Source organism: Leucopleurus acutus, assembly GCF_964270905.1.
Source record: "Leucopleurus acutus genome assembly, chromosome: 16".
In the NCBI taxonomy this organism is placed as follows: domain Eukaryota; kingdom Metazoa; phylum Chordata; class Mammalia; order Artiodactyla; family Delphinidae; genus Leucopleurus; species Leucopleurus acutus.
Window position 1 is genome coordinate 28557697 of NC_139158.1, and position 23334 is coordinate 28581030.

General features: G+C 46.3%; 1 protein-coding gene across 2 annotated transcripts in view; it reads right to left on the bottom strand.

Annotated features, from left to right (window-relative positions):
* The window catches only part of SNX29 (sorting nexin 29), a 543934-nt gene that overhangs the window by 152511 nt on the left and 368089 nt on the right, over window positions 1-23334 (bottom strand). For both annotated transcript variants that reach the window (XM_082858190.1, XM_082858191.1), the window contains 2 exons: window positions 22520-22575; window positions 19429-19510 (listed from right to left, as the gene is read on the bottom strand). In XM_082858190.1, coding sequence (XP_082714316.1) covers window positions 19429-19510; window positions 22520-22575 — 138 coding nt within the window. The remainder of the gene's footprint in view (window positions 1-19428; window positions 19511-22519; window positions 22576-23334) is intronic.

Here is a 23334-nt window from a genome sequence, read left to right on the forward strand (position 1 = left end):
CACCTCATTCCCCCTGCTGTACGTGATGACCCACCAGCCCTGTGTCAGGCGGATGGAAAGGTTGATGGACGCCGACTCCGGGCCCTGGACTGCACGGCATCCTGGGACACAAGTATCAACCCTCCTGCAAGGAGACCTACGTGGCTGAAATAACTCACGGTGGAATTTTTATATTTTTAGTTTTTGTTCAGGCAACGGCGGGGTAGGGAGAAGAAACAACCTGTTCTTCCTGTGTAATTACAAGACTTCATGGTGCTTGGAGTGGGTATGAAAAATCAAGGTTTCCAGAAGTAACTGTTGATTGCACTTCAATCAAGACTCTGAGACAGTCCTGCTGAGTCGGCAGGGAAGGCCATCTCAGCCGTTCCGGGGGTCCTGCTCCCGTCCCCCGCCTACCAGACACCGTGGCACTTGTGTGGTACCCAGACCACGCAGACGGGACCTGCAGGGACTGGCATGCTTGCTGCCAGCCTGCGGGGTCCTGGTTTCTGCTCCCGCACCACTCTAGGCAGGGGAGAGTTTTTGCCCACGCTGGGGCCCCACCCTCTCTTGGAGGCCTCACCTGTCCGGGGGCCCGGCCACTGGGAGCCTCAGCGCATTCCCCATGAACCCTCACCTGCCTCCTCAGGAGGCCAACAAAAATGCAAAGGAGTCTCTCTGTAAAAAGAAACAAACTTCAGGCTTTTGAAAGCAACCGCCTGGAAGGAAAGCAGCTTTGTTGGGACTTCGATTTTCACCAGAAATCTCCCTTCAGACAAGGGAGCAGAAAAGGACCAGCTGGGTGTGACTGAGGAACCTGGAAAAGGGAATTACTGGAGGGAAACAGATTCACATCTTAGCCAAGTTATTTTTTCTTAGGTTCTGTTTCTCTAGTGGTGGGGGTGAAGGTGGGATACAGGGACCAAGCTGACACAGGTCCATTCAGCTGTGCCAATGCACTACAGGAAAAGGAAAGGACTTCCGAACACCTCTCTTCCTTTTTTATGTAATTACTTACATCCTGCCTCATCTGGAAAGAAGCTTTAAGGTGGGCTTAGAAAAGGTGACACCACCATCTAAAAACAGTACGTGAAGGAGGTGACTCTGGGCCAGGCAGCTCTGAGGGCCCTGGGCCGATGCAGGAAGCGAGGGCCGGGGGCCCTCAATTAGGAGGCACGAGGCTGTTTCTGCTGCCTTGAGGAGCAAAACTGCACATCCTTCTCTGCCTCAGAGGTGCCACGGTCCCTTCCTCCCCTGGTTCTTCATCGAAGGAGGAGCTAGAAGACTGGGGGAGCGGGGAGGCCAGGCGGGCTTCCTGGGGGCCTGGGGAGTCTCGGCTCCAGCTGGGGCAAGGGATCCACGGCTTTGAGCTCAGGGGCCTCAGAGGCCATCTCATCAGACTGGAGGCCAGTGGGGGGCGGGGGGAGGAGTTGGCCAAGACACACAGCGGCGGGGCAGGCCTGGAAGCCAGGGCGCCAGATTCCCTACACAGTGTGCCTTCCTGAGATCAGGAGGCTAAACATTCAGGGGACACCTGAAACCCTGACCCTGCTGCCAGGCCTCGGCTGGGTTCTCCTTCACTCCTCCCTCCCTTCTCTCTTCCACAGGGCCTCTCTGCTGGCTCCGCTGGCTCCTTGCATCCCACTGCACTCTCCTGAGATGCTCTTCCTGCCGCCTCCCCAGCCTCAGGTGTCCCCACAGAGATCGCTGAGCTCTGGTCGCCAAGATTAAGTCAGGCTCTCTGCTCCCCACTCCCAGGGCCCTCCCTGGACACCATCCCTGCCCTGCCCCCACCCCTTCGTTTCCAGGGATGACAGTTAATATCACTTGGGTCGTCTGCCTGCCCTTAGGAGGCACCATCACCACGTCAGCAAGAGTGGCGTGGCCACATGCTTTGCTTTTGTACCTCCCCGTCTGAAACATTCTCCACGTTTATAATGATTAACATCCACCTTCCCCATTAGAACTTGGCTGTTTCAATCACAAGTGTACCTCGCCCAGCCCATCCTCCCTTCCCAACTAAAACCAGACACCGGCATCCCTAGCTTTTTGAAAGTTCGCTTTATGCCACTTCGCTTTCACTAAAGACCTACATTAGCACGTGTTTTCGATAACTGAAAGAAATCCGAAAAGGATTCTCGCTTTTACAAAAAAAGCTAAGTGCTTCTTCACTTGACGCCATCTCAACTTACAAAAGATCTCACAGGAATGCTCTGCTTTCTGATAGAGGGGGAAACCTGTTTTCAGTAGGTGACGACAGTGACCGCAGAACAGAGAAGAAACAAAAGCTGCAGATCTCCACGATGATCAAAGTTATCAGCCCCATAACTAACCTTCCAAGTCACCACCTGATAAATGCCCCGAGCAGCTCTAGATAAAACTGGAGCTGTTTGGGGGCACAGTAGCCAGGAAGGGGTCTTGCGACACAACAGGAAGACAAAGGGCTCCAGGCCACACATCTGTGCTGCTGGCAGCATGTTCTTCTACAAGTCACTGCTTTTGGTTTCCTCATATAAGAAAGAAATATAGGGCTTCCCTGGTGGCGCAGTGGTTGGAAGTCCACCTGCCGATGCAGGGGACACGGGTTCGTGCCCCGGACCGGGAAGATCCCACATGCCGCGGAGCGGCTGGGCCCGTGAGCCGTGGCCGCTGAGCCTGCGCGTCCAGAGCCTGTGCTCCGCAATGGGAGAGGCCACAGCAGTGAGAGGCCCGCATACCGAAAAAAAAAAAAAAAAAAAAAAAAAAAGAAAGAAATATAAAAGAGGGCGGGTCAAAACCGGACATCCCACCCGCCAAGATGGTATATCCACCTCACCTGATTCACAAAGCCCATGTCTGTCTTTTTTTCCCCCAGCTTTTCAAATATTAAATTATAGTACTGAATACATATTTCAAAATGCACGTACACACACACGTGCACACACAAAGGTGAGCTCTCCATTTTATTCAAACCCTAATATTCTATGACTTTACACATTTAGGCTGAAAATCTCTGCCTTAATGAATCTCTCAAATTCCGAGGGACCCATAAATTCCACACACTGGTCTTCACTGTTCTCTCCACCCTGTGAGGATATTACCTTGTCACCAATACCAGCTGCCCGTGGCAGTTGTGACAACGAGCGATGGGTCAATGAAACTGTGGGGAGAATTCCTTGGAGGAAACGGGTGATGGAAATGGGTTCGTTTCACTGAAACATACGCTTAGGGCACGTGCCTATGGGGCAGATAGTGGGCCACATGGGGGGGATAACAAGAGGAACAGGCAGGATCTTGTGTGACCCAGAGGAAGTTACTTAACCCATGGAGTCACAGCTTCCTCATCTATAAAAACAGGGGAGATGATACTACTGCCTATAACAGAAGGTGGCCAAAAGGATTAAATGACAATTGTAAAATGGAATTCATGTTTTACAGCAAGACGAGAAAACTTTAAACATAAAAAAATTTCTCTGCCCTTAGGCCTCCTCTCTTCCCTCTACTATGCGTTGTGTATCTGCATTAGGCATCGACCAAACCGCCCCCATCAGCAGAAATGCCTGCTCAACCATAAAGAGTGACATTCTCCAGCATCAACAAGACAACTTCCTAGAAGATAACCTTCCTTCTTGATCTCTCTTTTTTTTTTTAACATCTTTATTGGAGTATAATTACTTTACAAAGGTGTATTAGTTTCTGCTTTATAACAAAGTGAATCAGCTATATATATAAATATATCCCCATATCTCTTCCCTCTTGCGTCTCCCTCTCTCCCACCCTGCCTATCCCACCCCTCTAGGTGGTCACAAAGCACTGAGCTGACCTCCCTGTGCTATGCAGCTGCTTCCCACTAGCTACCTATTTTACATTTGGCAGTGTATATACGTCCATGCCACTCTCTCACTTTGTTCCAGCTTACCCTTCCCCCTCCCCGTATCCTCAAGTCCATTCTCTATCTAGTAGGTCTGCATCTTTTTTTCCCGTCTTGCCCCTAGGTTCTTCATGACCATTATTATTTTTTTTTTTGGACTCCATATATATGTGTTAGCATACGGTATTTGTTTTTCTCTTTCTGACTTACTTCACTCTGTGCGACAGACTCTAGGTCCATCCACCTCACTACAAATAACTCAATTTCGTTTCTTTTTATGGCTGAGTAATATTCCATTGCATATATATGCCACATCTTCTTTATCCATTCATCTGTCGATGGACACTTAGGTTGCTTCCATGTCCTGGCTATTGTAAGTAGAGCTGCAATGAACATTGTGACACATGACTCTTTTTGAATTATGTTTTTCTCAGGGTGTATGCCCAGTAGTGGGATTCCTGGGTTGTATGGTAGTTCTATTTGTACTTTTTTAAGGAAACTCCATACTGTTCTCTATAATGGCTGTATCAATTTACATTCCCACCAAGGGTGCAAGAGGGTTCCCTTCTCACCACACCCTCTGCAGCATTTATTGTTTGTAGATTTTTTTGATGATGGCCATTCTGACTGGTGTGAGGTGATATCTCATTGTAGTTTTGATTTGCATTTCTCTAATGATTAATGATGTTGAGCATTCTTTCATGTGTTTGTTGGCAATCTGTATATCTTCTTTGGAGAAATGTCTATTTAGGTCTTCTGCCCATTTTTGGATTGGGTTGTTCATCTTTTTGATAAAGAGCTGCGTGAGCTGCTTGTAAATTTTGGAGATTAATCCTTTGTCAGTTGCTTCATTTGCAAATATTTTCTCCCATTGTGAGGGTTGGCTTTTCATCTTGTTTATGGTTTCCTTTGCTGTGCAAAAGATTTTAAGTTTCATTAGGTCCCATTTGCTTATTTTTGTTTTAATTTCCATATCTCTAGGAGGTGGGTCAAGAAGGATCTTGCTGTGATTTATGTCAGAGCGTTCTGCCTATGTTTTCCTCTAAGAGTTTTATAGTGTCTGGCCTTACATTTAGGTCTTTAATCCATTTTTAGTTTATTTTTGTGAATGGTGTTAGGGAGTGTTCTAATTTCATTCTTTTCCATGTAGCTGTCCAGTTTTCCCAGCATCACTTATTGAAGAGGCTGTCTTTTCTCCATTGTATATTCCTGCCTCCTTTATCAAAGATAAGGTGACCATATGTGCATGGGTTTATCTCTGGGCTTTCTATCCTGTTTCTTGATCTGTATTTCTGTTTTTGTGCCAGTACCATACTGTCTTGATTACTGCAGCTTTGTAGTATGGTCTGAAGTCCGGGGCCTGATCCCTCCAGCTCCGTTTTTCTTTCTCAAGATTGCTTTGGCTATTCGGGGTCTTTTGTGTTTCCATACAAATTGTGAAATTTTTTGTTCTAGTTCTGTGAAAAATGCCAGTGGTAGTTTGATAGGGATTGCACTGAATCTGTAGACTGCTTTGGGTAGTAGAGTCATTTTCACAATGTTGATTCTTCCAATCCAAGAACATGGTATATCTCTCCATCTATTTGTATCATCTTTAATTTCTTTCATCAGTGTCTTATAATTTTCTGCATACAGGTCTTTTGTCTCCTTAGGTAGGTTTATTCCTAGATATTTTATTCTTTTTGTTATAATGGTAAATGGGAGTGTTTTCTTAATTTCACTTTCAGATTTTTCATCATTAGTGTATAGGAATGTAAGAGAATTCTGTGCATTAATTGTGTATCCTGCTACTTTACCAAATTCACTGATTAGCTCTAGTAGTTTTCTGGTAGCATTTTTAGGATTTTCTATGTATAGTATCATGTCATCTGCAAACAGTGAGAGCTTTACTTCTTTTCCGATTTGGATTCCTTTTATTTCTTTTTCTTCTCTGATTGCTGTGGCTCAAACTTCCAAAACTATGTTGAATAAGAGTGGTGAGAGTGGGCAACCTTGTCTTGTTCCTGATCTTAGTGGAAATGCTTTCACTTTTCACCATTGAGGATGATGTTGGCTGTGGGTTTGTCATATATGGCCTTTATTATGTTGAGGTAAGTTCCCTCTATGCCTAATTTCCCGAGGGTTTTTATCATAAATGGGTGTTCAATTTTGTCAAAAGATTTCTCTGCATCTATTGAGATGATCATATGGTTTTTCTCCTTCAATTTGTTAATATGGTGTATCACATTGATTGATTTGCATATACTGAAGAATCCTTGCATTCCTGGGATAAACCCCACTTGATCATGGTGTATGATCCTTTTAATGTGTTGTTGGATTCTGTTTGCTAGTATTTTGTTGAGGATTTTTGCATCTATGTTCATCAGTGATTTTGGCCTGTAGTTTTCTTTCTTTGTGACATCTTTGTCTGGTTTTGGTATCAGGGTGATGGTGGCCTCGTAGAATGAGTTTCGGAGTGTTCCTCCCCTTGCTAGATTTGGAAGAGTTTGAGAAGGATAGCTCTTCTCTAAATGTTTGATAGAATTCATCCGTGAAGCCATCTGGTCCTGGGCTTTTGTTTGTTGGAAGATTTTTAATCAGAGTCTCAATTTCAGTGCTTGGGATTGATCTGTTCATATTTTCTATTTCTTCCTGGTTCAGTCTAGGAAGGTTGTGCATTTCTAAGAATTTGTCCATTTCTTTCAGATTGTCTCTTTTATTGGCATATAGTTGCTTGTAGTAATCTCTCATGATCCTTTTTATTTCTGCAACATCAGTTGTTACTTCTCCTTTTTCATTTGTAATTCTATTGATTTGAGTTTCTCCCTTTTTTTCTTGATGACTCTGGCTAATGGTTTATCAATTTTGTTTATCTTCTCCAAGAATCAGCTTTTAGTTTTATTTATCTTTGCTATTGTTTCCTTCATTTCTTTTTCATTTATTTGTGATCTGATCTTTATGATTTCTTTCCTTCTGCTAACTTTGGGGTTTTTTTCTTCTTTCTCTAACTGCTTTAGGTGTAAGGTTAGGTTTTTTATTTGAGATGTTTCTTGTTTCTTGAGGTAGGACTGTATTGCTATAAACTTCCCTCTTAGAACTGCTTTTGCTGCATCCCATACGTTTTTGGGTCATTGTGTTTTCACTGTCGTTTGTTTCTAGATAATTTTTGATTTCCTCTTTGAATTTTTCAGTGATCTCTTGGTTCTAAGTAATGTATTGTTTAGCCTCCATGTGTTCGTACTTTTTTTACAGATTTTTTCCTGTAATTGATATCTAGTCTCATAGCATTATGGTCAGAAAAGATACTTGATATGATTTCAATTTTCTTCAATTTACCAAGGTGTTATTTGTGACCCAAGATGTGATCTATCCTGGAGAATGTTCCATGAGCACTTGAGAAGAAAGTGTATTCTGTTGTTTTTGGATGGAATGTCCTATAAATATCAATTAAGTCCATCTTGTTTAATGTATCATTTAAAGCTTGTGTTTCCTTATTTATTTTCATTTTGTTTGATCTGCCCATTGGTGAAAGTGGGGTGTTAAAGTCCCCTACTACGATTGTGTTACTGTCGATTTCCCCTTTTATGGCTGTTAGTATATGCCTTATGTATTGAGGTGCTCCTATGTTGGGTGCATAAATATTTACAATTGTTATATCTTCTTCTTAGATTGATCCCTTGATCATTATGTAGTGTCCTTATTTGTCTCTCATAATTGTCTTTTAAGTCTATTTTTTCTGATATGAGAATTGCTACTCCAGCTTTCTTTTGATTTCCATTTGCATGGAATATCTTTTTCCATCCCCTCACTTTCAGTCTGTATTTGTCCCTAGGTCTGAAGTGGGTCTCTTGTAGACAGCATATATATGGGTCTTGTTTTTGTAACCATTCAGCCAGTCTATGTCTTTTGGCTGGAGCAATTAATCCATTTACATTTAAGGTGATTATCGATATGTACGTTCCTATTACCATTTTCTTAATTGTTTTGGGTTTGTTATTGTAGGTCTTTTCCTTCTTTTGTGTTTCCTGCCTAGAGAAGTTCCTTTAGCATTTGTTGTAAAGCTGGTTTGGTGGTGCTGAACTTTCTCAGCTTTTGCTTGTCTGTAAAGGTTTTAATTTCTCCGTCAAATCTGAATGAGATCCTTGCTGGGTAGAGTAATCTTGGTTGTAGGTTTTTTCCTTTCATTACTTTAAATATGTCCTGCCAGTCCCTTCTGGCTTGCAGAGCTTCTGCTGAAAGATCAACTGTTAACCTTATAGGGATTCCCTTGTGTGTTATTTGTTGTTTTTCCCTTGCTGCTTTTAATATTTTATCTTTGTATTTAATTTTTGATAGTTTGATTAATATGTGTCTTGGCGTGTTTCTCCTTGGATTTATCCTGTATGGGACTCTCTGTGTTTCCTGGACTTGATTAACTATTTCCTTTCCCATATTAGGGAAGTTTTCAACTACAATCTCTTCAAATATTTTCTCAGTCCCTTTCTTTTTCTCTTCTTCTTCTGGGACCCTCTATAATTCGAATGTTGGTGCATTTAATGTTGTCCCAGACGTCTCTGAGACTGTCCTCAGTTCTTTTCATTCTTTTTTCTTTATTCTGCTCTGCAGTAGTTATTTCCACTATTTTATCTTCCAGGTCACTTATCCGTTCTTCTGCCTCAGTTATTCTGCTATTGATCCCTTCTAGAGAATTTTTAATTTCATTTATTATGTTGTTCATCACTGTTTGTTTGCTCTTTAGTTCTTTCAGGTCCTTGTTAAACGTTTCTTGTATTTTCTCCATTCTATTTCCAAAATTTTGGATCATCTTTACTATCATTACTCTGAATGCTTTTTCAGGTAGACTGCCTATTTCCTCTTCATTTGTTAGGTCTGGTGGGTTTTTACCTTGCTCCTTCATCTGCTGTGTGTTTGTCTGTCTTCTCATTTTGCTTAACTTACTGTGTTTGGGGTCTCCTTTTCGCAGGCTGCAAGTCCTCAGTTCCCTTTGTTTTTGGTGTCTGCCCCCAGTGGCTAAGGTTGGTTCAGTGGGTTGTGTAGGCTTCCTGGTGTAGGGGACTAGTGCCAGTGTTCTGGTGAATGAGGCTGGATCTTGTCTTTCTGGTGGGCAGGTCCACCAGAGTCTGGTGGTGTGTTTTGGGGTGTCTGTGGCCTTATTATGTTTTTAGGCAGCCTCTCTGCTAATGGGTGGGGTTGTGTTCCTGTCTTGCTAGTTGTTTGGCATAGGGTGTCCTGCACTGTAGTTTGCTGGTTGTAGAGTGGAGCTGGGTCTTGGCACTGAGCTGGAGATCTCTAGGAGATTTTCACCGTTTGATATTACGTGGAGCTGGGAGGTCTCTTGTGGACCAATATCCTGAACTTGGCTCTCCCACTTCAGAGGCACAGCCCTGATGCCTGGCTGGAGCACCAAGAGCCTGTCATCCACATGGCTCAGAATAAAAGGGAGAAAAGAATGAAAGAAAGAAAGAAGAAGATAAAATAAAATAAAAAGTTACTAAAATAAAAAATAATTATTAAAAAAATTTTTTAAATAAAAATAAAAAAAGAAAGAGAGAGCAACCAAAACAAAAAACAAATCCACCAATGATAAAAAGCGCTAAAAACTATACTAAAAAAAAAGAAAAGAAACAACGGACAGACAGAACCCTAGGACAAATGGTAAAAGCAAAGCTATACAGGCAAAGTCACACACAGAAGCATACACATACACACTCACAAAAAGAAAAAAAGGGGGAAAAAAATATATATCATTGCTCCCAAAGTCCACCTCCTCAATTTGGGATGATTCGTTGTCTATTCAGGTATTCCACAGATGCAGCGTACATCAAGTTGACTGTGGAGATTTAATTCGCTGCTCCTGAGGCTGATGGGAGAGATTTCCCTTTCTCCTCTTTGTTCGCACACCTCCTGGGGTTCAGCTTTGGATTTGGCCCCGCCTCTGCATGTAGGTTTCCTGAAGGCATCTGTTCCCTGCCCTGACAGGACGGGGTTAAAGGAGCAGCTGATTCGGGGGCTCTGGCTCACTCAGGCCGGGGGGAGGAAGGGTACAGATGCGGGGTGAGCCTGCGGTGGCAGAGGCCAGCGTGACATTGCACCGCCTGAGGCGTCCCGTGTGTTCTCCTGGGGAAGTTGTCCCTGGATCACGGGACCCTGGCAGTGGCGGGCCACACAGGCTCCCAGGAGGGGAGGTGTGGAGAGTGACCTGTGCTTGCACACATGCTTCTTGGTGGCGGCAGCAGCAGCCTTAGTGTCTCATGCCCGTCTCTGGGGTCCACGCTGATAGCCACGGCTCACGCCCGTCTCTGGAGCTCCTTTAAGCGGCGCTCTTAATCCCCTCTACTCGCACACCAGGAAACAAAGAGGGAAGAAAACGTCTCTTGCGTCTTCTGCAGCTCTAGACCTTTTCCCAGACTCCCTCCCGGCTAGCCATGGTGCACTAGCCCCCTTCAGGCTGTGTTCACGCCGCCAACACCAGTCCTCTCCCTGTGATCTGACTGAAGCCCGAGCCTCAGCTCCCAGCCCCCACCCACCCCACTGGGTGAGCAGACAAACCTCTTGGGCTGGTGAGTGCTGGTCGGCACGGCTCCTCTGTGCGGGAACCTCTCCGCTTTGCCCTCCTCACCGTTGCTGCGCTCTCCTCTGTGGCTCCGAAGCTTCCCCCCTCCGCCACCCGCAGTCTCCACCAGCGAAGGGGCTTCCTAGTGTGTGGAAACCTTTCCTCCTTCACGGATCCCTCCCACTGGTGCAGGTCCTGTCCCTATTCTTTTGTCTCTGTTTTTTCTTTTCTCTTTTGCCCTACCCAGGTACGTGGGGAGTTTCTTGCCTTTTGGGAGGTCTGAGGTCTTCTGTCAGCATTCAGTAGGTGTTCTGTAGGAGTTGTTCCACATGTAGATGTATTTCTGATGTATTTGTGGGGAGGAAGGTAATCTCCACGTCTTACTCTTCCTCCATGTTGAAGCTCCTCTCCCCTTCTTCATCCCTTAAGGGGTCATGATGACCCACCACTTTGTACTTGCACATCTGGATTGTGTCAACTGTCAGTAATGCATCATTTCAGGTACAGCCCTCTGTCTCGAAAAAACTTATATAACCGTGCTTTGACTTCTAATGGGTGGAATGGTTCTCAGAGCTTTCTGAGATGCTGTTTCCAGGTTATAATCCTCAATTTGACTCGAATAAAATTTTCCATTTCTTTCTTAGATTGACTGATTTCTTTTTAATTAATTAATTAATTTATTTATTTATTTATTTTTGGCTGCATTGGGTCTTCGCTGCTGTGAGCAGGCTTTCTCTAGTTGCGGCGAGTGGGGGCTACTCTTTGTTGCAGTGCATGGGCTTCTCATTGCAGTGGCTTCTCTTGCTGAGGAGCACAGGCTCTAGGCACACGGGCTTCAGTAGTTGCAGCACAGGGCTCAGTAGTTGTGGCACGCAGGCTCAGTAGTTGTGGCTCACGGGCTCTAGAGCGCAGGCTCAGTAGTTGTGGCGCATGGTCTTAGTTGCTCCACGGCATGTGGTATCTTCCCAGACCAGGGCTCGAACCTGTGTTCCCCTGCATTGGCAGGCAGATTCTTAACCACTGAGCCACCAGGGAAGTCCCTCAACTGATTAATTTCTGTCAACACAATGTACATTACAGTGCCTGTGGCAGACGCCCGGCTGCCTACCCAATGGCCAGCTCCCTGCCTGTCTCACCTACTGGCAGAGCTCTCCACCTGCTCAGGGACTGAGACAGGGAGATGCTCATTTTCCCAGCTTTGCTTTCCGCGAAACCATGGCTATGTGACCTCATCTGGGGTCAATGGGACCTAAGGGAAGTCCACAGGAGGGCTTTAGGCAAAGATTTTTCTTTTTGATTAAAAAAATAATGTGTGAGTAAAAACCTCCCTTCTTCCCACTTGGACACTGTCTTGTAAAGAGGAAGTGCTAACAGCTCTGGAAGCCACTGATGTGATTAAGCTATTGAATACCTGAGTCCCCAGCTTTTTGTTACGTACATCAACTCCTATTGGTTAAGTCACTTTGAGTGAGATAATATGTTACTTACAGCAAAAAGCGTTCCTAATATAATGTTTAATACTCAATAATTTTACTAGAGTCCATTTCTACACCAAATCAGAAATGGAGATGTCCTGAAAATCCAATATAAGAATTATGGCCAATTCAGATTGCCTTAATTAGCAAAGATTAGGGATTTTACAAAGCAGATCTCAAAGGAGAAGACGTCCTTGACAATGATCAACAATAACCAAAGCCAGCTGCAGTGCCCTGTGAAGAAGACGGCCAGTAGTACATCAGAACTGGGGGTGGTACCTCCTTGAGGCCACCCTAACTGTATTCCAGCAACAGAAACCGAGAACATATATGTGTTTAGCTCATCCAGATTTACACGCCAGCTGTGCCTATGGCTCCACACAAAGAGGCAGCATTAAACTGGAGTACCATCTTGGGAAACCTCCTTGGAGGAGGCCAAGAGGGTGATGACGCTGTGGGATCACGTACAGGCACCTTGGAGACGCTGGTGAATAATGTCACTGGTGCAACCCAGTACTCAATAAGTAAGGACTGTACTTGAATTCAGAACAAGACTAAACCTAGCACCAACTGGGCAGCTCTGGGCTGATGAAACTATAATGTACTGGGGCCTGGGCATTAATGCTTTCAGGCTTCCAGGGAGTCCCATTGGGAAAGTGAACTATGACCCTAGGTTTCACCTCTGAGCCCAGGTCTCTCCCTCCAGCAGAGCTCACCCCTCCGCTAAGCCTCCATGGAGCCGCTCGACACGACCCTTGCATTTCAGCTGCCTTGATGGGGCTCCGTCCCCTCACCAGACCCAGACACCTTGAGGACAAAGGTATCTTGCTCGTTGCCGTCCCTAAGGAGGCTGATGTGGAACCCTTGATCAAGTAGACGCTAAAGGCTTTTTTGAACACGCAAACGTTCCCAGAGACATTCAGTTCAACAGGGGGTAACTCTTTTATGTTTACTTTCAGGTCTAATTGCTTATCACAAGTCAAGTGGTCCTTAGGTCACTAAAGGTAGTGTCTGCACGGTAGCTGTCTGCCAGGCGCTGTGCCAACCACGTTATCCATCTATCGTCTGTTGTCACTTTGCAAGGTGAGTGGTGTTCTGTCCCTCCCACCCGTACCTCTCTCTGCAGCCCTTATCTCGCGAGACTGTCCTGTTTACTCGAGAGCAACTGTCCCCCTCTAGACTGTGAGGTTGGGAGGGTAAGTGCAATGTCACGTCTTGCTCACCCCAGGCTCTGCAGCGTTTAGCACATGTCTGGCATCTAGTCAGCCCTCAATCCACAGCTTTGGGATAAATAAAGGAATTATACTATGAAAGGGGAAAAAAAAGTTCCTCCTGTTTGAAAAGATAAAGGCAGTAACAGAATAATAATGACACGTACGTCCAGGGGGAGGCAAACAGGCTTTTTCCGTTTGGCTTTTTGTTTTCACCTGTATCAGGCTTTCCCAGAAGCCCTGAGCATCCCAAGAACACCTGGAGGTTAATGTGCTGTAATCCTCAGAGGTGCGGAGGTGCTTGACTTTGTGGGATGGAAAGTCCTCAAGGAAGGAGAGAGCGAGAACAAAGGCAAACCCCCAGTTTCGCTTATCGTGCAGCACAGAAGCCAACCTGGCTGGAACGAAACTCAGAAATCAAACGATCTGCAGCTGCCTTTCCCGCCTGCCTGGTTCACAGCAGGTGTGGTGGGAAGGACCTGACGTGAACGAGAGACAATCCCTTCGGCCTCAGAACTGGTCCCTATGTCCCCACACCTGGAATGGTAACCGCTAGGGCGGAGGCTCCTGATCAGCCCATGTCACTGCAGCTGCCATTCCCATTTCTGTGCGTGGCTCAAACATCTCATCCGTCTCTACTTGATGAATCCCTCCCTCTCGCACAGCTATACACTAAGTACGCATAGATGGAACCGTAGGTAATAGCAAACTTGAGGGCCTGAAGAGTAAACCATCTTAGGACAGAGATGAAAAGGGCTGAAGCACCCGAAGCCTGAGGTGCAAAAACGTGACCATCCTCCAAACCACCTGCGGCCCCATGCAGCCCGCCAGACCCTGTGATCTATTATTAATACGAAAAATCATGGGCTTTCCCTGCACTGCATATATAAATATGCTCCCCTAGAATAAACCTTGAAAACACCTGCCCAGGCTACACAATAACCTTTTGAGGGTGGGGGAACCTCCAACACTGAAGGAGTCTTCCTGGGGTACCGCCTTTACTCTAAGTCAAGACAGCCTCCTGTGGTCCCAAGGAAAGGGGACTTATTCTAGAAGGAAAAAACTTTGCTGAAACAAAGCAACTTTCTTTACAAAGGAGACCTAATTAGTTGTGCTGGGCAAATGGAATATTGCACTGTAGCCAGTGTTTCTGGTGGCGAAACTCAAAGGCTGAAATAAACTCCCACGTAGAGGACTGATTCCAGCTGTACTTACACTAACAGTGCTTTTCAAAGGGAAAGACCTAAGGGTTCAGAGAGTAAGTGTATTGATGTATTATTTCATGCCGATTTAGCGGCTGTAATATTTGCATAAGGAAAAAAAATAAGTAGATTGTTTTAAGGCCTAACATGCCTTTATAAACACTACAGTAGGATATTAAGACAGTGGACGTCAAACTGGTTTGGAAGTTGGGGTATTTGGGAAATAAGAGAAAACATTTGCAAAGGTATAAACTAGGAATTAATCACTACGTCATGTGGAAGGGACAGAAAGTCAGACCGACCACGACAACTGTGTATTAACACACACACACACACAGAGAGAGAGAGAGAGAGAGAGAGAGAGAGAGAGAAACTGAGCAAGACCAGTTAGTAAACAGGGTTTTGCTTTGGTTTTTTTCCATTCTGTTTGTTGCTATTTAGTCATTTCGTCTCTGGCTAGTGTCTGCTGGCAGCCAAGCATTAGCTGGCAGAGGCCAGAAGTGAGAAACATTTGTGGAAGAAAAATTGAAATTGGGAAAGTTCTGGACATCAATTTTACTTTTGCTCTGAAAACTGGTCAAAGGCTGCCTTTTCTTACTTTGATGCCAGAACACACCTCAGCACCCACCTTGGGACCTGGGAGTAGAGTGTGGAAACCACGGTGTTTGGAGATACAAACTATTTTTAATAACTTGCATTCAATCCAGTCAAGGGACAGCACTTCTGGCCAGGATCCTTTGTGCAAAACATACACCCAGACCTCTCCCACAAGACAAGTGGTGAGAGCCCAGCAACACCGGGCAGCAGGTGACCTAGCTGAGTTCCTCTGCAGTCAGAAGTGCCACAGTTCCCAAGCGTCCCAGGGCAGGCTCTGGGGACCCTGCCACTGCTCAAACAAGGGCTTCTGAGGAAGCGTCCCTGAAACTCTTCTGTGGCCAGAGCAGTCATGGCCAACAGGCCCTGCTTTAACAACTTTCCAAAGCAAACTTGCGCACAGCTTGGCTCTGGGTTTTGCAGGGCTCTGATGTGTGTACTGCAGGGGGCCTGGAACAGATGGACAGAAAAACCCTGGCTTGGCGGCAGGGGGGCCCTTGGCCCATGGCCTCAGGGATGCAGGGGGCCATCCACACAGGCAAGTTCTTGGTCAGGCTGGGCCCTTCCAAGGCAACTGCCCCATCTGCTTCTCGGATTTTTAAATCTGGACTCTGCCCACATTCACAGAATCTGTGCAAACCGGCACCTTGTCAGAAAATGCTTTGGGGGCTGAGAGTCATGTTACTGAATGAGCTGCTTCTCTGTGTCTTTGTTTTCTCATCTATAAAATGGGGATAATAAGCATTTGTTACCTCACTGGGTTGTTGTGAGGATTGAATGAGCTATTTTATGTAACATACACAGACCATTGAGAGGTGGCGTTTCCCAAATATTATTCATTCCCATAGCACTGTCCTAAACTTCTTGCTGTTTTCATTATCATACATTTAGTATTTTTCTTTAAGCTGACTCACTTTCTTTCTGCTTAAATTTATTTTAAAAGGAAACTGTACATCACTGTGGTAAATGGAAAAATAGTAGAAGGCAGATGTAAAAACAAATACAATGGAAGAAAACAATGTAGTTAATAGAGCTGGAGTCTGTTGCCTGCCAAAGGCGTGGATCCTGGGCCTTCCTCTGTCTTTGCTAAGATGCATGATTAGAGGGCGTTAAAGGCCTAATGGCCACGTGGAGACTTTCTCTTTCAGGTCATTGTCAGTGATGGAAGAGCTGAAAAGCGAGTGGCCTTCTCCCCGCAGAACTATTTATTGGACGTCCAATCTCTGTCTCTCTAAAACCTCACTAAGCACACAGATCATCTTGCTTTCCGCCACTCTGGGAGAGACTGTTCTAGATCATCACCATCCAACAGAGCTTCCTGAGATGATGGAAATGTGCTGTATCCACGTTGTCCAATACGGCAGCCACCAGCCACGTGTGGCTAAGAAGTACTTGAAATGTGGCTGGTGTGCCTGAGGAACTAGAGTTTAATTTCTTCCCATTTTGATTAAGTTAAATTTAAATGATGCCACCAATCGTGGCACAGTGGTTAAGAATCCTCCTGCCAATGCAGGGGACACAGGTTTGAGCCCTGGTCCAGGAAGATCCCACATGCCGCAGAGCAACTAAGCCCGTGCGCCACAACTACTGAAGCCCGTGCACCTAGAGTCCATATTCCACAACAAAGAGTATCTCCTGCTTGCAGCAACTAGAGAAAGCGCACGTGCAGCAGCAAAGACCCAACACCCCCCCCCCAAAAAAAAAAACATTTAAATGACCACACGTGGCTAGTGGCTGTCAGACTGGACAGTGCAGATCTACTGAGAAAGCTACATGTGCTGATCCTTTTGTCTGGGCTCTTCAAATGAACTATGGTTCATTTTGAGGTTATCCCCTTGGCTTCCTTGGAGGGAGATCTTAAGGAAACCTGACACTGATTTGTCCTAGGGATGTAACAGGGCATCATCTACCACATTCTTTATTATTGCTTCATCTAAAGCTCTGTGAGGACATTTCTTTTAGAACTCCCTTTGAGGAACTGACATATTTTCTTCTCATTAGCAATGGAATTATCCAAAATAGCCACATTTCCATTTTCACACTGGTTGCCAGGAAGCTCAAAGGAAACTTACAAACCAATGAGAGCAACCACATAGGATCTCATATATATGTATGTATGTATATATGTGATTTCCACTGTTCCCTTAATGGAAACACTCTTAGTTTACATCTTCTCTGACTCTTGATATTTTATTTCTTACTTCTATTTTATCACTCTTTTCTGAGTTTCTCTAGAAATTATCTCAAATCTTTTGTGGAATTATATAAAATGCATTTTTTAACGAATAAAAATAATGTCCAACAGTAGCAGTATTTTACAGGAGTCACTCTCTCTCCAATACCATTTATCATTTAAAAAACAACAAAACCCAAAAAAATCACACTGTAATGAAGACTTTCTAAAATGCTTCCAAACACATGCTCAGAGTTTGCTCTTAGGTACCAACCAGAAGCGTTGTTAGCTAAAAGGAGAAAAACAGTTGCATTCAACACACTCCAAGATCAGGAGAGATTTCAGACAGCCCACAGTGTGGGACGCAGCTGCTCTACGTGATGTGGGAGCTGTCAGCCTCATGGCTCCATGAAATCCAGGCCTTATCCTCCACGCACTGGCTGGACCACACCCAGGAAGGCTCTGGAAATGGTCAAGGATGGGGAGAGTGTGGCTCGAATCCCACGGTGGCCACTGTGGAAACAATCTCCCAGGCAACTGCATATTTGCTGTGTCCATCTCATTCCTTAACTGGCTTTCAGGAGCTAAAAACGGCCCTTGCTTCCTGGGGTGAGGGGAGGGAGAGGAGTGAAAAATGAAAGGTCAAGGAAACCTCTCAAGCGATCTCGCATTTTAATTTTGCTCTAAAATAAAGCTGTCTGCTTCACTTTTTTCATTCTCCAGGCAACACCTCCCAGCTTTCTGATGACCGCAAAGCAGAACTTGAAGGATGCTCAAATAAGAGATTTGGGGGGGTGGGGGCGGGGGTTTGGTTTGGGATAAAAGGAGAAAAGGATATTCGGAAATCTGTCATATCTAATTCTCTTTTCAAGCCAGAGCTGAGAGCATCAGGAACACTCAGATTCTCTTCTTAAAGTGCTACTGTCGCCCAGCTGAACAAGTAAACTAGGATAACTTTCCAGTGCAAACTTCCTTGCCAAACTCTAGCTCATTTGTCCGTAAGATTTCAGGTAAGAGGCGTGTATCATGCTTAAGCCCATTATATAACCCATGCCCACTGCCAGTCCTGCCATCAAAGACTAAACACGGCGATCATTTTGGAAGATGAGAAACGAATACCAAGTGCCTACTGGACATCATGTATTTCTAATCCCAATAACAACAGCTTTGCAAAGTAAGCATTATTATTATTTCTGTTTTACAGATAAGGAAACTGAGATTTACCTAAGGCCACAAAACTGAAACCAGGGCTTCTATCCTCAGGTTCAAGGGTCCTTTTTGTACCACCCCAGTCTCTGGGGAAACTATCCTAATAGCTGAGAAGACTTCTTCAATGGTCAATTCCCCACTAAGAGAAACGGCAACAGAACTCAAGGCTCTTCACGGAGCTCATGGGGAATCAGAACAAAGCGTAGTGAAAGTTGTTGTGATAATTCAACAGCAGAACCAGAAGTGGCTAAGAGTCAAAGCTGAAAACAAAACAGTCCCAGGACAAGTGAACGCCAACAGCTGCAGATCAGGTAAGAAAAAGAAAGAGAAACAAGAAAGCCAAGAAGAGGGTAGGTAGGCAGGGCTGGAAGAGGCATCAGAAAATCAGAGAAAGATGGACAACTGGGGCCCCAACTGTTGGGGCAAAATCACCTCCAAAACAAAGGCCCCCTGGTTTCAGACACTCAGTCCTCAGCCGGGGAGGGGGTGATCAGCTCTACCTCAAGCAAGCAGAGGGCCCATCTGCAGTGTCCACTTGCCAAGTGGCTGTTGCCCCTTCTTTGGCAAAGAGTGGCCTGGTTTTCATCTGGGGAGCCCCCTCACCCCTCTCTCAGTCACATGTCAGATGAGGGCAACTCCAACCCCAGTGCCAGTGGGGGTCACATGATTCGAAGCTGGCCCATCACAGGAGTCCATCTCCCAACACTGGGGTTTAGGGATGGGCTTGGGATCCAAGACAGACTCCTGAGAGATGCCCGGACAGGCTGAGAGTCTGGTGCTGCTGGGAGCTGCCTGGTCCACCCACAGAGGGCGCCAGCCTGAAAAGGACGCCCAAGCAGAGGAAACCAGGGGAAATGGGAGCAGATGTCTGACCACAGGTCCAGGCAGGTCTGAGGCCAGACCCACGCCTGGACGTTTCAGTTGCAACACGAGCCACGAATCCCATTTCTGCTCAAGCCGTCCGAGCTGAGCGGTCATGGCCACGCTAGGAGGCCCGACAGCACGAGAAAGCTCCACCCTGCCTCCTTCTGTGTGACGGAAGGATCATTTCCTCGGGGAGGCTGGGCAGGTGGATGCTGGCATCTGGAGGCTGTGGCTTCTCCGTATGGCCCTCCATCGCCAAGACGCAAAAGCACCAGAGAGCAACAAACAAGTGTGGTCCCCACCCCAGCGGTGACATCTAACTGAACACCAGGTGATTACCTGATACACGTGGAACGCACTGGCGGCCTTGCCCCGGAGAAACACGGACGGGATCCAGACGTTGATCAGCGCTCGGTTTGATCTGAACAAAAGAAAGATGCAGAGTGGTCATTTCAATTTGCCAAAAAAAGGGAGGAAGCTGTTTTCTCCCCTAAGAGGCACACGATGTACGGCAACACCTATTACACTTAACTGTAAGCTAAAGCATCAGCTTCCATCTCATTACTTGGTCCCCCAAGATTATCTTTCAGGGACTTAGTTTAAAATATATATATATATATTAAATTTATATAATGCAGTTTGTATTCTGGAATGAGAAAGAGCTGCCCTTCAGTCCTTACTAACTGAGTGACCGTGGCCCATAGTTTATCTGAACCTCAGTTTGCTCATCTGAAGAGGGGGACGATCACCGGAAGCCCCCACGAGGCGGGGGAGGGTCAAGAGCACGCCCACAGGGCTTCTGGAGCGTTTGGAGGAGTCACGTTGCCTCCTCACCGTGCCCACTTTAGACCCTGAGCCCCACTTTAAGGGCAGGCTCCACGAAGAGCTCAGGAGACCAACACTCACGCTGTGCAAGAGACAGCTCTTTGGGGTGGGGAGAGGGGACTCCAGGAAGCCAGGCACCAATAACCGCTCTTGCAACTTTTCCAAAAACACTGTGTGTGGCTCGAATAGAGCAACATCACTTACTGAGCACATACACTGCACGGCTCCGTGCTGTCACCTAGATCATCTCGGCTGATTCTCGCGGCTATTTGAGAGAACTTCAAGCGTTCTTTCAGTTATGTGACAGTCCCGCCTTGCCTTGCGAGATGACTTGAACCTAACTCTGAGTCACTGGGCGCACACACCCACCACCACCACTCTTCCACCAGCTGGATCTACACCATGTGAAGCTGATAAGTTAACTGTCACTGAAACTTCCAGATCAATCATTAACAGCTCTCACAGCAGTGCTGTGCAATTCTGGAAGGGCTGGGAGGTCCTAGCCCCTGTTTCTGCTAGGAGTTGCTCCAGGGCTAAGCGCTTTTCCTGGAGCTCTCCTTATCTCTGAAGAGCAGCTCTTAAAAATTCGCCAGCCTCCTGTGCTTAGAACACAGTTTGAGACACTGATGATGGAAGAGTCCATGACTCAACAGCCTCACAATCTCCACAGTAAAGAGCATTTCATTTTCACAAAGAAATGCTTCTCTCCTGAAGCAGCATTTCTTCTAAGCTTTGAGCCCAGGTGCTGAACGCCTTCATGGGGCAAAATACACCCTATTGATCACCTCCCCAGGGCTCCATCCTGAGGCATCCAAACTGATTTGGATATCTAAAGACACCCCTCCTGGAAAGGTCCCCAAAACTGTGCTAGTGACTAGAGTGCTCCCCTTTCATTTCTGTCGGGAGTGGGAGGGGTGTAGAAGTGTAACTGACACTCTGGTTTTCATTAACCTCCCAGGATTGGTGAGGGCTGGACCACCTCCCAGGGCTCCAGGAGGTCCCCCAGGTCCCCCCAAACATGCTCTCCCTTTCAGAGCACATAGCTCGCTGTATTAGAATTGGTTGTCCTCTCTCTCCTAGACTCAGAAGTGTGAGTTAAGGGAATAAAATAATGATCCCGAGTATGGAAGACCAAATAAGCTGGAGGAGTCAAATCTACCAGGGCAGTTGGTATGAAGGGAGGGCCGGGGGAGGCTGGGGATGGAGCTGAGGTCAGCCAGGGCCTTCTCTGCAAGAGAAGAGGGAGAGGGAAATGGCGCTTCCCTCTGGCTCTAGTGGAGATGATCAACCTGCGGGGGAGGAGGAGAAGAGATGAGGTGGCTGGACCCGGCAGAGGTTGCCTGAGAGCAGGGACCGTGGCTGATTCATCCCCTCCATCGATGACCTGGCACGACCCCTCCCCGCAGCAGGCACGTGATAAATTCTTGCTTTATGAATGAGTTCCTTGCGCCTCACGAGTGGCTCATCTCTGGGGTCCCCTCTGCGGCTTTCACCTCTCTCCCCAGCTGGTCCCCCCTTTCCCTCCGCCAGGCCACCATCCCATGATCCTCTTCACTATGTACTCCCCTCCACCCCGCCCCCCAAAGGCCCATGCGAAGCAAACTCGTCTTTGATTTTCATCCTTCACCTCTTAACTTCCACGACCCCCCTCACCAATCTAACAGGCACCTCCACCTCTACCGCCACTACCAAGCACTGCGGGGCCTCTTGATCCCCTCCGTGCTTTTCAAAACCCCACTCTTGTGATCTGCGCCTTATGAATGAGGAAACTCAGGCTCAGAGAGGTTAAGTGGCTCGCCCAAGGTCACACCAGCATGAGTCCTGCAGTTAAGATTTCAACTTGGCTCAGCCTGGCTCTAACAAAATGCTCTTCCGATGCCCCGCCCTCTCTCCTGGGGAAGCTGAACCTTCCTCTACTCAGCACAACTAGGGAGGTTCTGCTTGTCCTTAACTCAGGACTCACTCCTCTCTTCCCCAGCCCCAGGGGATTACAGGTCCAAAAAGTGAGACAACTTGATCAGAAAGAGTCCGTCTGAAGACCAACTAAATTCCTTAGGGGTTAACAGCAGAGGCGCCAGACAGAATTCAATCCAATCAAAAATCAGACCAAGGTACTGAACCACTGTCGTTTCCAACAGCCCAGGAGTTGCAAACTCAAAATTTGAACGGGAGACACCCAGACAGTGGAATGAGTGGAGTGGGCCACAGTCAGACAAAAGGGAGAAGTGGGGACTGCGGCAAGCTGGCAAGCACGCGCCCTGGATGGAAGAAGCAGCTGCTGCTCAGCTCTAGCGGATGGTGGCCTTGCTGGGATTTCTTCTTTTAAAGAAAATGGAGAAATTTAAATTTTCATGAGATACCTTCCAACTCTTAAATGTCAGCCAAAAAAAAAATTGTTTTTCAATACCCAAAGAGGGAGCTAAAAACACATCTGAAGGCCAGACGCAGGCTGCAGGCAAACAACTCCCCACCTCTACAATAACCAAATCCGTCGTGCAGATTTCAGCAGCGCTTGCTGGGTTCCTCTATGGTCTCCTGGGACGCAAGCCAAGTAACAGAGTCTCGCTTCTAAAGGGCCCCTCATGAGCACATGCTGTGGACTTACGTTTCAAAATCCGACAAACTCTGGTCTTCGGATGTTTGACTCAAATCTCCAGGCACCTGCCATAGGGAGAGGGGGAAGGGGAGAGAGAAAAATGCATCATGGTCACCATGGTTTGCATAATCACAGGAAATTCTGCTTCTCAATGACCCCTGAGCATTTCCTGTTCAGAATGAGGTGAAGAAGCAGTTACTGGAAAACAATAAGAGATTTTATGGAAGGATGGTTAAAGACGGAGTTACAGTAATAAAAATATGCCACCATGAAAGACCTCAATTACCTTCACAGAAAAAAAGGACTGTTAATCCTACCGAGATCATCATGGGTGTGTAAAAGCATGTAATTTTGGAGCTACAGAGGCCTAATTAGGAGCTGAGAGGCAAGGTATCAAATGTGCAAAGGCAAAAATACGCATCATCACGCAGACACACGTGGTGTGTAAACACAAAGGGAAATGTCTGTCCCCCAAATGGCTCTATCCTTTCCCCTCACATGGGTGAGAAATTTAAGGCAGTCGAACATGACTTTCTCTTCTGACTCAGAAGGGCCCCATGAGAACAGGATTGGGTGCAGGAAACTATAACGCCTGGTGGGATGGCAATTCTCATCCAGAGCAGACAGCGAATGGCCAGCACTTGTAGATGCTCAATAAATCGTGATGTTATCGGACCCTGGGAATGAGCTTCCTTTTGTAATAGGATCAAATCTGAACTGGAGAGAACTTAAGACTGCGGATCAAAACTAAGAAGAACCAAGAGGGATAGAGAAGGGTGCGGGGTGACGAGGGAAAGTTTCACGCTGTGCACCTGTCAGGGCCT